Source organism: Haliotis cracherodii, unplaced genomic scaffold (assembly GCF_022045235.1).
Source record: "Haliotis cracherodii isolate W230 unplaced genomic scaffold, xgHalCrac1.p SCAF_2, whole genome shotgun sequence".
Lineage (NCBI taxonomy): Eukaryota > Metazoa > Mollusca > Gastropoda > Lepetellida > Haliotidae > Haliotis > Haliotis cracherodii.
Genome location: NW_027266275.1, coordinates 59,208,441 through 59,221,892, shown reverse-complemented (window position 1 = coordinate 59,221,892; position 13,452 = coordinate 59,208,441). Strand labels below are relative to the sequence as shown.

Here is a 13,452-nt window from a genome sequence, read left to right as displayed (position 1 = left end):
TCATATGTCTGTATATATGCACACGTGTGTAGAAATACATACGTGAGTATACTTGTTATGTGTGTATATTTACACCAGGAGCAAATTTGCATGGAGCAGGTGGAAATGTAAATGTAAACTTGCACTGTGTGTATATGTTGCAATGTGAACGTTTATGTCAACGTCAGAGGATGATCTAATATCTGTTCTTTTGCCAACACCAAACAAATTGTCAACACTTGCCAACCTTTGAGTTGAGCGGAAGGTGTTTTCTTTTGGTTTCAAGGTGTCAAAACTTTGTGTACAAATTAAATCAAACACATCTCGCTTCACGCGAAACTTTTCGGTGATGCAACTCTCTTCTCATTCTCATTCTGACGAATATGTGTGCCTTACACAATTTAAACACTTTATTTACACATCCAAGAGGCTTTTCATGTGAAGGCGTAGTAAATTTACATATACGCACGTATGTATAATTACACATGTGTAAAATCACTTACGTATGTAAATGTTGTGCATGTGAACGGGTTATAAGACGGAACACTGCATTGCGAAATGCGGCATCAAAACGCCTGGGCCACCCGTGTCGTTACTCTTTTGTGAACCGATGGATATGAGACATAGTTTAATACATTAGTTCTAACTTAATAACAAATAACAACTCCGTATCTAAAGTCCGAAATATTTACGAGCTTGATGTTGTTGCTATATTTCAGATGTCGATGTATCCTGTCTCCACGCCCCTCTAACCGGCAGCGGGAAAAGTGGTGCAGTCACCGCTATGAATTGTGATGTCATCGATGGCGATGTCGCTTCTGTAGTTATTGCCGACGTCACCTTCGATTTCGAGCTGAAGTTAAATAAATAAAAAGGATACAAAAATGGACCAATGGTCTCAGTTCGGGGTACATATTATCAAAGTTCAAGTGTACTGGAAATGCATGTGTATTCTTATTTCCGTAATGCTTACGTGAAAGTTGTTTCCGTTCAGATTCACGTTTACGATGTAATGATGCCAAGCGTTGCCCTGGTTACCAGTAACGGTATGAATAACTGTCCTGTTGTTATCTGCCAAAACAGCCTCGACCTTAAGGCTACCTTCATCTTGACCGCTCATGTAGTAGTACATGCTGAAACAGTAGTATCCGGCCGGCAGGGGGCGAGACAGCAGGTACCCCTTCTGACTGCTGTGTCCTGAGGCTTCAAGGTAGGCGTAGTAACCTTACAACAACATTAAAATATGACTGTTATTTACACTACAGAACATAAAATGAAGTGGGGTTTTATAAGTATTTAAGAAAGACATTAATGGATGGTGACTATTTTATGTTTAATTTATATTTTTTATGGGTATTATATACAGATTAAAATAAAAATGCAGCAAAGATGGTGTGGGTGATCCTGGCACAGTCAGGGCCCCGTTCCCCAAAGCGATCTTAGCACTAAGCTGATTGTAAGTCCCATACTTTAACATAGGCTTACAATCATCGCAGCGCTAAGTTCTCATTTGAGGAACGTGGCGATGGCTGGTTAGGCTCATCAAAAGCTCAGGGCCCTTCTCACCTCTACATGCAGCCCAAACAGCGAAGGAGGGCTGCCTAGTCGAACCCACCCAGAACTTTTCGGAGAATATGAAGACTGCCTTCTGCATTACACGGTTTTTTCAGAAGGCCTGTATTCCTGGTAGCAAACCCGTGTACACTCCCAATTTAAGTTAACAAACTGAGAGGTACCAAACCTAAGACACCGAGAACAACGGGGAGTCGGACAACTTCTTACTTGGGATGCAAGCGTGACATTTCGAAAGCGAGGTCCGCATATTTTCCATCTTTTTCCTGAATCTTGTCAATCACTTTAGTGTCAAAAGTGACAGAAAATTTAATAATATAAATGATGTCATTTGATTTATCAAAAAGGACAAGATCAGATTTGAGGGCCTGGATAAGTCTGAGGCTGTATACCGTCCTATTCAAAAGAATTTTGTATTTATTTTTTTCCATAACGCCTGTCAAGGACGGTAATAAAATGATCGAGCCACGCCATTATGTCGCTTGTCCACAGACAATGTGTTGGACAGTCTCATTAACTTCATTGCATAATGTACATTTATATTTACATTTTGATACAAAGTATACACACTGACGGTTTCGAGTGTGAAATTACTGGTCTTGAGCAGCAAACAGAAAGCCTTCTGTTTCACTTTTCAGGCCAGCCGACTTCATCCAAGCTAAGGACTCTGCAGGGTTGCTCACCTTCTCAACACACTGCACATAAACTCGATGCAGTGGTCGTTCAGAAAGCCTCACCCTGAGATTTGATATGGCACTTCGCTTGGATGACACTCATTTCCGTACAGTCCAGCAGTACAGAACCGTCAACAAAATTAACATTGACATTGAGAGTATGTCCCGGCTTGGCTCGTTTAAGAAAAGTGTGGAATGCCTTTTTTTTCATTATGAGTCTTCACATGCTTCACAAGAGGATCATCAGACAAATAAATGTGTGCAAAAGTGAACAATCCAATTCTATCATGAAGAGCCTCCACTTTAATCAAACCACGCCTTCCATGATAACTGGTAAATATACTCTTTAAAAAAAGAAACGCAATACGAATATTTTTGGCAATTAAAGCAAAATTAGCGGACCAAGAGGTGCAAAATGAAAAGGTTTAATGTGTTATGGTGTCAGTGACAAATTTCCCGGATCAAAATGATCGCAACAAGGACATGCAAACCATTGGTATGGGAAACACGTACGATTCGGAAAAGCGCACCCAGTGCATTAACAAAGGGACCATGGAGCTGCACGTACTTCGCGTGCAGCTGCACTATGAACGGTATTATAGTGCGGGATTTTGGATTGCCTGGCATCTGCATCAATCGAACAGTGACAGTTCAACAACATGACAAGATTAACAGAAGTGCAAAGAAACAATGTCGCTTTCAGAGAGGGGAATCCCGATCAGCTGTAGCCAGGGTTTTCAATGTAGCGCCCAGAACCATCACAAGGCTATGGGATCGGTCTCAACGGCATGGATCAACACGTTATCAGCCAAGTTCGGGACGACCAAGAGTACCACCCCCGCCCAAGATCGCTACATCCGACTGCGCCACCTACGTGAAAGGACAACCACAGCCACTTCAACCGCATCCCAAATACCCGGACTGTGCAGAATCTCCGACCAGACCGTACGAAACCGTTTAAGAGCAGCAGGTTTACGAGCAAAACGTCCTGTTCGACGCGTCATATTGAGTAGACAACATCGTCAACAACGACTACATTGGTGTCGTCAACACAGGGTATGGCCTCAACTGCGATGGAGAGATGTCTGGTTCAGCGACGAATCAAGATTTCTTCTCCGTGGAGGAGATGGAAAAGCACGGGTCTACAGACGTCGGCGAGAACGTTACGCCGGAAACTGCGTACAGGAAGTGGACAGGTTTGGTGGGGGTAGTGTTATGATGTGGGCGGCTGTCTCTCATCATTGCAGGACATGTTTGGTCCATATCCAGGGCAATCTTACGACTCAACGATACATCAACGAAATTCTCTTAACACACGTCCTCCCAATTGCAGCCAACGGCAACGGTGTATTCCAGTGGGACAACGCTCGATCGCATTCAGCACGGATCACAAGAACCTGTCTACACAACACCATCGTTGATGTTCTCCCCTGGCCCTCCAGATCCCCAGATTTGAACCCGATAGAGCATCTACGGGATGAATTGAATAGACGGCTACGCCGACGTCAACTTTTTCTGTAGCAGGTCGAGTGAGCTACCATTCCCTAAGATGTGATTCGCATACTTGTCTCTTCAATGGCCAGGAGATGTCAGGCCGCTATCGATTCCAACGGGGGACATATGCGTTATTGATAGTAGCTGACCTTTACCTTGGACTTTTCCTATGTACCGAAAACTGAGATGACTACAATCACCATGTGTTCTCTCCACAATATCTTGGCTCAATACCTTGTACGGTTCCTCGTGTAAATGTATTTTTCTAGCTCACACAAATCTGGCTTTGCGTTTCTTTTTGTGAAGGGTATATAAGCGATTAAGGGAAGATTGAGGGTGGTGGATCTATTGTCTGACATGATTCTTTGTGTGAGGGTGTCAGTACCCTGAATTTCTCGTTTCGTCCAATCAACAACACCAAACGAATACGAAAGGACGGGTACAGCAGCATTATTATTATTATTATTATTATTATTATTATTATTATTATTATTATTATCAGATTAAAAAATTAAAATGCAGCAGAGGGGGGGGGGGGGGAGATGATCGTGTATGACACGATTTGTTCACGTCATTTGTCCAGTATTTAATTATCGCTTGCTTGATTACGGTGTTAGAACCTACACCGAAACGTCGCTCCTGATTGTAATAAAGAAGCTGTTCATCCATAAATCGTATCCTTACTTACTGAATTTAGGGAAGTTAAAATAGTGTATCAATGATTATTTGAACTAGAATGTGTTTTATGTTCAGTGTATTGGTGTCACACAGCTGAAGATGCTCAGTGAACCCCGTCACAGACTGACCTGTTGATGATCCCGAGTGGTCGGACGTGGGACCAGTCTCGACACTTGGGGTTTGGCCCCTCTGACGGAGCCAGTCCATGTTGTCTCCTCCAACGTTGCTCCATGTGCAGAAATCGGATTGGAAGGTACAGGTTTCAGCAGCTAATTACAAACAGAGAAAAGGGTTCAGGGATATGTGCTGAGACAAACTGGTGTCTGCTGTGGAAGTTATTTCATACAATCTGCTTGGTGTTATTTGTCGGATTGATAATTATAAGAGTGTGATATTTTTCTATCAACATTTCAAAAATAGTGAGTGGGTCAGTATGGTCTTACGCCGCTTTTAGCAATATTACAGCAATATCAAGGCGGGGAACACCAGAAATGGGCTTCACACATTGTACCCATGTCGGGAATCGAACCCGGGTCTTCCTCGTGACGAGCTAACGCTACAAACATAGAAGCACATGCACATATTGTCATTTTCATCATCTTCATAACGTGATTCATCGTTTCTACAACCCAGTACAATGCACATAATGGACATGAGTAACAGGGGGTATATAGTCTCCATGTTGAAAGTAGATATAACAATACTATTTAGTTGACATCAAGGACATTCTTTTGTTTGGATACAGTGGGTGACTTGAATTACTTTAGTAATGTGTAGCGTAATACTAAATCTATGCACCTTCATGACTTTATCCCTGAAGAACAGTGTTTAAAGAAAAGGATGTATGCCTTACTTACATTGGCCAGATGACAGTGTTGCAGCTGAAAAGCAGTGTGAAGGTCGTGATGTTCATTTCTACAGTACAATAACATTTAACAAAAACAATTACATAAAAAGGAACCACAGTTAACCATTTGTATGACGTTGAAATAAATTAAAGAAACCAAACGAAGATCTACTCCTGGGAACTCTGAACAAGTGGATGTAAACTGCCGGGCAAAATTCACACTTCACTCTGCTCAGTACCGTGAACTGTGAAATTGCTACCTCCGTGTTCCTTCAGACGCCATGTTCACGTCACCTCTTATGAGTTGATCGTTTATATGAAGCATGGAATATCGCCTATGATACACGTATCAAATACATCACCATCGAATAATCATTTCATTTATGTATGGCGGAAATACATAAATAACACAACTTCCAATAGCGCTCCTCAGTTTAACGTGATTTACGTTTACAAGAATAACTATCCTTTATGCTGAAGTTTTTAGTTGACTTACGAGCTGGCGTGTTGAGGGAGCCCTGGGAAGCCAAACAACCATAGTACATCTGGATCTCCTTGATGTCAAAAGGACTCAGGTGAGTTCTCTGTCCAATGATTGCTCCCTTCTGCTTGACAATAATGGTTGGCTTTCTGCGGTCGACGGCGAAGCTGTAGGCGTTGTAGTGCATGACGGACTCGTAGTCGTACTGGAGTCCAAGAGTGTCAACCTGTGTGGTGGTGTACTTGTCGAAGTTGCGTTCGTGCCCTACAATATAGAACGGTATATGGAGGATATCTCATGTGTAGAGTAGAATATCTCCTTTGAGAGAAACACGACATTTGAGTCGACACATGGAATATCATATTTAACAGATATAATTGAGTAGTTGTTAACCGGAAGATTAAAACCATAAAACGCATATTCTCCCTACCTAACCCATTGTAATTGCGACTTAAAAAGTAGTCTCATGTTCACAAAATTTGAAAAAATATAAACAAATGTAACAGAAAATGTTTAAGGTAAATACAAGTTTTTATCTTACATTTGGATATGATTTTGTACAAAATCAACAAAAATTCTTGAAATCTACGAGACAGTTGTTGGAAGTGAAAGAATACACGCTGGTCAAGTTACAAAATTGGCTCTTTGAAAACCAAAAAATCTCGATTTATGAGTTAAATGAGAATTTTACAGTTTATAATGAAACTTTTTCAAGACAATAACAAACGACAAGAAGCGATAACAACTATATAAACACAAAACCCAATGGTACCAGTTGTGTAGCATATGTTTGTCTAACATTTCGCGTTAATTTAATTATTTATATTATTTTTTCTCGTTACTTCGAGTTTTTCTCGTTATTTCGATTATTTTCTCGTTATTTCAAGTTCATTTCACACTCGAAAGTTTTTTGTCATTGTTTCCCTTATTTTCTCGTAGTTTTAATCATTTCAAATAAACTTGAAATAACGAGAAAATGCTCGAAGTAACAAGAAAATACACGAAGTAGCAAGAAAATACACGAAGTAACAAGAAAATACACGAAGTAACAAGAAAATACACGAAGTAGCAAGAAAATACACGAAGTAACAAGAAAATGCACGAAGTAGCAAGAAAATACACGAAGTAACAAGAAAATGCACGAAGTAGCAAGAAAATGCACGAATTAACAAGAAAATACACGAAGTAGCAAGAAAATGCACGAAGTAGCAAGAAAATACACGAAGTAGCAAGAAAATGCACGAAGTAGCAAGAAAATACACGAAGTAGCAAAATAATACACGAAGTAGCAAGAAAATACACGAAGTAGCAAGAAAATGCACGAAGTAGCAAGAAAATGCACGAAGTAGCAAGAAAATACACGAAGTAACAAGAAAATACACGAAGTAGCAAGAAAATACACGAAGAAACAAGAAAATACACGAAGTAGCAAGAAAATACACGAAGTAACAAGAAGGAATTCGAAATTAAGAAAATGATGGAAAGTACGAGAAAATTCGATTTTGGAAAAATACAATTATGCTACTAAAGTGGCACTATTAGGCTGTCGTACATAAATGACCATCTGTTATTATTTTGCCTTGTCAGTGTGGAACTAACGTAAACAGGATGTCAACAGTTTGTGTACGGGCTAGATACATACGTTAAAGGGGAGATAATTGGCAGGGAAGTAAGACAATAGTTCCGTCAAAGTGTTATGTTCACTGCAGTGAATTATCAAGTGTTATGTTCATTGCAATGAAAATATCACTTTTTTCAACTTCAGAAACCTCAGTGTTTCACACTGAAGTATAAAATGAAGCTTTTTACTTTATGATGAGCTGAATTTGCAGATCTAGTGAATTAATTCACAAGAGAACTGAATTGATTAACTCAGCTTACTTATCTGGAAGTTAAATTGAAAATGTTAACATTCAAATAATTAATTTCTGTTCACCTACGATATACCTTTTTGGATGTTGCTAAAGTCAATGGTGACGTAGTTGTCTCTGTCGGGGCGGCTCTGCTCGTGCCAGAAGCCCAGGGCGTGCATTGTCTCGTGCATGATGGTGCCGATTCTGCCACACCCAACTCCAAGGGTGACACCGGACACAGTGTGGTGATAGCCAACTGGTGTGTGACACCTACAACAACGATCATATCTTTGCAAGAAGGGGCGGTCGGTTGGCCTAGTGGTTGAAGCGTTCGCTCGTCACGCCGACGACCCGGGTTCGATTCCCGACATGGGTACAATGTGCAGTGCCGTAGCCACTCACTCACTCACTTTGAAAGAACACAACAGAACTAGAGGAACTACCAGCCCAGGTTTATTTTCGCGGGGATGCGTGAGCGAGTGCTTCAGGACAAGCTCACCCTTTTCCTGGTGTCATCACTGATTTTCAGTGATCAATTCATATTATTTCCCTCACTATTTTGCCTGTTACGCCCCATGGAATCTTTTTCGGCAGATATTCACTGAGAACTACATCACTTCAGGCTTTCCTCCCACATTAAGCTGACACGCCGTGATATAACCGGATAACTGTTGGAAGCGGCGTTAAACCTAACTAACTCACTCACTTTAATTCATCTCATCTCGGACTGAATTTTACATAATGACTGTCCTCAATATTAACTGCTTCACATCGTCACTACCACACGGGATTAGATACACTACTTTCCTCCACCCACCCATTTCTGGAGTCCCCCGCCGTGATATTGCTGGAATATTGCTAAAAGCGGCGTAAAACCATACTCACACACTCACTCACCTGATACTGAAGCAATGTGTGAAGCAAATGACACGTGTTGCATGAGACATTGCAGTTTGTGCAATGTAATCTGAGCGCTAATTGGTACTCACTGGAACCAGATCGTGGCTTGATTCGTTGGTTATAAACTGCCAAACCGCCCCGTGTATTCACGGGTGATGAAGGAACTGACTAAAGACAAAACCCGTGCCGATAGCTGATTGTTAAAAGCACCCCACATTGCCACTTATTTGTTTTATTTTGACAGCGCCAATTTGCGTCTTTTAGTGTACACGAGAAGAAAGTTTTTCTCATTCTCTTATGGCCTTTGCACTATATATCATACAAATATATCACCAGACTGAATTGTCTTATAGGCATACTTAGAAGTATGACATAAGTAGATACAATTTTGGATAACAACTTCTTTGTTTCCCGAAAATTCGACGTTTCTGTATAGGTCCTTTTACCATAGTCAGCCTTGTTTAGCAACGGTATAAGGATCTATACCGACACGCCGCCTTTACAGTATATAAATAAGATGTTATCCATACATTGTGTCTACTTTGAAATCACTATGCCCCGCTTGACGAGTCCCATTCTCTCTGTCACTACTACATTTACTGCAGCAGGTGTTGACTGAACTGCAGATTTCGTGAGACACTGTGTAAGGAATATTTACGTTGGCAACATAAAATATAGTGTAGCATGGACACACCCGGTTCCTCCTTGGTATTTGATGTAGGCGGTCTCGTTGGTGCGGGGTTTGAATGTCAGGCACGCTTTACCATTGACCTTGGTTTTCTCCTGTAAGTTGCTTATGGCTTGATGGATGGTTTTCTGCTCAAGGGCGCCTTGACAAAGATAGTACCACAGACAATACCACCTCTTGATAATACCACAGAGACGATCAAGCGAAACAGTTTACAAGAACAACATAAGCAGATTTCGAAAAACCTTTAAAAGTCCTTTGTACTAAGAAATCGATAAAAAGTTTTGTAAAAGTTGCAAAACCTTGTTGATGTCCATGATTTGTCTAGATTGTCTTAATTTAGTTGAGTTCCTAAATAAAACAAGCTAAATATTTTGGAAATATGTCAATAGGTAAGGATATTGAAACACTTTACAACAACATTAAGATTTCTAAAAACCTCCAATAATCCATTTCACTAAGAAATCGAAAAAGCGTTTCAGAAAGTTACAAAATCTGTGTAGTAAAGATGTCCACGATAGTAAAATCCATTTATTAAAGATTGTCTTAATTTAGTTGAGTACAGAAATAGAAAATAAAAAAGGAAAAAGGAAGGTCAATTAACAGATTTTGTAAGTTAAAGAAAGTTTCATTCAAAGATCTCAATTTTCAGTCGACCTGCTGACGTTCTAACACGTCATGCTACAGCTTTGGTATACTGCAAACAGTACTCACTGAAATGGTTGGTGTCTATGACGTAGGGGATGACGCCGTTCGGCCATCTATAATTCCTGTTCCTTCGAGCATTTCGGTTCTTCAAAGGAAAAATATGTTGAATTCAGTTTGGGGATGATTTACTTTAAAGTGTGGAATTTCTTGTTCAAATAATGCGTCATTTAATTGAAAACTGTTTTATTCAACTAATTTGACAGTGATACAGTAAAGGCCAGATGAATGGTTACCTTAGGGTTTTGACCCGGATGAAGAATGATGTCACCCTCAAAGAGACCTGTGTGGGGGAAGATATAAGGTTTACCATATACATGGGATCTCGTGCTCAGACCTATGGATGATTGTGCGCATGTTACCACAACATTGACTTTATTCAGTTCATGTATCTTCCATTGCCTAAAGAACTTGGGTTTGGGTCAAAAACAGCTGTTTATCCTGGATAATGTACGTGAATGTGTGGATTTGAAGACCACTTTGTACAGTATTTCCGTTGTATCAGGGCATGTCAGAAATGTCCGACATTCCTAGACATTTACCACTTTTGGTAATATCCAAACAATCAATAATAGGTGCATTATATCAATGTTAAATTACATTAGAGGGTAAAATCATATCGTTTAATGTTTAATCATAACTCACCAGGGTTTTCCTCAGGATATGCCGCTATAAGAAAATATAAACATGTTTACAATATTCAATTTAAAATTGATCATCATGTGGAATAAGGATAAACATTATATGTTTCATAACTTCCATATTTTCCCCTTTATTGATTTTAGTTATTATTCCCCGTTGAAATTATTCTGAGGCATTACGGGTTTTGATATGTTTTTCATAAAGATACATACATTTAGATTTTCTGGTAAGTTATGCTAAATATGTGAATACATTTTGTTCCTTTCACGTTGGGCCACACGCCCATTAATGTTTGTTCCTTGTGTTGTATATATAATTATCATCAATGTACTTACGATCGAATGCTGGGGCCTGGTGGTTAAGAGAGATAAGCATAATTATAGTAGGATACAATTAAGATATACGGTTGTGTTTGGACTACTACTAATTTGGTGTGAACGTATTTCAAATCATTTGAAAAACTTTAAAATGTGACTCCGACATATTAATGACGTGAGTTAATTAGCATACACGTCTGTTACCTGTTCCAGAAAGCGATTTTGGTAACTCTGATTCCTTTAACACAAAAGTAGGATCGTCATAAGATCGATTATGGCATTGTGAAAGGGAGCCTAATCGAGGCTATATTTCTGCAATCTTTCCTGAAAATAAGTTGTGATTGTGTTTCAATTACAAGAAGAAAAAGAAACTATCGATATCGCCCTTATGAATATGTGCATAATATGACACACAAGATATGACATAGATCTCATCATACCATAAATGGTTAATCCTATAAATGTTAGCACATTTGACATTATGACTGGTTACTGAAAGTACAACGAATTATATCCCCTATTTTTTAAAATGCTTTTATACCTTCCAATCACGTGAATTAGTAATGACACTTTTCCATAGAAAAAAATTCATTCGATAGCAATGTTACATATAGTATTTTCAAAACTCTTAATTATAATCCCATAACAAAATAACAAAATAAAATTAAACTATTCTTTAATTTAACTCTGCCAGGGTACGAAGTCACACAATCAACCAAGTCACCAATTCTGACCTACCGATCCATTTAGTCACCTTTCAAAACAAGCATCGGTTACAGGGAACCACGTGATATCTGAGCTTACCAAATTTCATGAAGAAACATTCAATGAGTTTTGAACTACTGCGTTTGAGTCCATGTTGTTTTTGCCTGATATATAAAAACATCTAAACAATTTTAAAAAGTAGCAAAAGGCATCAGTTCAACATGTACCTAAAGGACATACTTAGTTTCACAAAAATGTACAGTTTATGATTTACGCAACGACACGAACCCTACTCATATACCTTCATTTCCATGTGTTGCCTTTGAAATGCAAATACAATAATACAAAATCAAAACCTTCTAATTAACAAAATGCCCAGTTCAGTGCTTGCCTGATGTGTTTAAACGTTTCACAAAGTAATAATAACTGTTTACGAGTTATACTCCTGAAACGATCCCTATTTTCTATTTGAAAATGTTTTCTTGGAAACGAGAAAAAAAATATTTAAAAATTCATACATTCCCGAAATAAAAAGGACACTAGTTCAGAGCATGCCTGATGTGTATACAAAGTTTCATGAAGAAATATGAAACGGTTTGTGAGTTATGCTCCAAACATGAACACTACCCTCATTTGTCGTGAGGTGCATTACAAAGATGGAGATATTTTAAACGGTTTATGAATAATGTTCTGGAAACGAAACGTGACGGACAAAGCCCGGTTCTTCATATCCCTGCAAATGTATTTTCCTAATACACTCCTAAAAGCACAAATGTTTGAGTTAACCTGGAAATATGAATGAACTAACACGTTCGAACTCGCTTCTTTCGACACTTCCCTTGTGTCATGTCGAATGTGTTAACCATATCAATGTTTAAACTTCACAGAACTTTTCGAAAAAAGATGTGATAAGTCTCTCTTATCAATAAGCACAGCACGGCAAGGCACTGCATATACATAAAAAAGCGTATAAAATGCGTTGTTACGAAAATACTTTTTCCAAGGGAACTAAAACAGAAATGCAATTAAAAGAAAGATGTCCCCAAATACCTGCTCAATAGGCACAGCAAGGGTATACCCCAAACACAAAGCCAAGAGAACCCTCAACATGTCTCTTCGATAGAAGTCAGAGTTATATAAATATGTCCACATTCCAGATTTTTGCTGACATAATAATGGGAATGTGTCACATGGTCTCATAGATATCTCGCAGTCGGTGTAAGAAGCCGAGTTTGTTGGTGTGCTTGATAAGAACTGAGTTTAGGTTATTTTATTGAGAGATGGAAAACATAAGTCACAGGTTGTAGATGTGTACAACTTCGAAACCACTGTCCGGTAGAGCAGTCATCACGTCTCTGGGATGTGATGTGTGTACATAGTCTGACTGACCATATAACCATATAACCAGCCTGACCATCCGATCCCGTTATTCACCTCTTACTACAAGCACAGATAGCTGTAGATTAATTCTAACCCGGATCTTCACGGGGCCTGGACAGTAAAGGTATAATTATGGCTTCAGCGTTCTCTCGCCAAAGGCCTGAGTTCGATTCCCCAAATGGGTACAATATGTGAAGCCCATTTCAGGAGCTAGAATATTGTTAAAAGCGGCGTAAACCCAACTCATTAAAGTTCTCATGCTTTTGCTCCCCGACAGTTTTCCAATATATACTCTTCAAAAAAAGAAACGAATTACGGATATTTTTGGCAATAAAAGAGGCGCAAAATGAAGAGGTTTAATATGTTATAGTGTCAGTGATATATTTCTCGGATCAAAATGATCGCAACAAGGACATGCAAACCATTAGTCGGGAAACACGTAGGATTCGGAATAACGCACCCAGTGTATTTAACAAAAGGGCCTTGGAGCTGCACGCACTGCACGTGCAGCAGCACTTTGAACGGTATTAAAGTACA

The 13,452-nt window shown here is 39.3% G+C and overlaps 1 protein-coding gene across 1 annotated transcript; it reads right to left on the bottom strand.

Annotated features, from left to right (window-relative positions):
• Window positions 1–652: 652 nt before the first annotated feature.
• Window positions 653–12,689, bottom strand: LOC139468294 (astacin-like). The gene is made up of 12 exons (XM_071250173.1): window positions 12,586–12,689; window positions 10,849–10,864; window positions 10,517–10,540; window positions 10,108–10,154; window positions 9,881–9,959; window positions 9,173–9,308; window positions 7,673–7,848; window positions 5,741–5,989; window positions 5,255–5,278; window positions 4,526–4,666; window positions 953–1,203; window positions 653–832 (listed from the first exon to the last, which is right to left on the bottom strand). Exons 1-12 carry the CDS (start codon window positions 12,685–12,687, stop codon window positions 728–730), a joined length of 1,350 nt encoding a protein of 449 aa, XP_071106274.1. The 5' UTR covers window positions 12,688–12,689; the 3' UTR covers window positions 653–727.
• Window positions 12,690–13,452: the final 763 nt, after the last annotated feature.

Excerpts from the sequence above, each read along its gene's own strand:
- LOC139468294 (XM_071250173.1), bottom strand. The coding sequence starts at position 12,687 with ATGTGGACATATTTATATAACTCTGACTTCTATCGAAGAGACATGTTG. Across the intron at positions 9,960-10,107 it reads ATCCGGGTCAAAACCCTAAG|AACCGAAATGCTCGAAGGAA; the intron begins GTAACCATTCAT and ends TTTCCTTTGAAG. Across the intron at positions 5,279-5,740 it reads CTCCCTCAACACGCCAGCTC|CTGCAACACTGTCATCTGGC; the intron begins GTAAGTCAACTA and ends ACTGCTTTTCAG.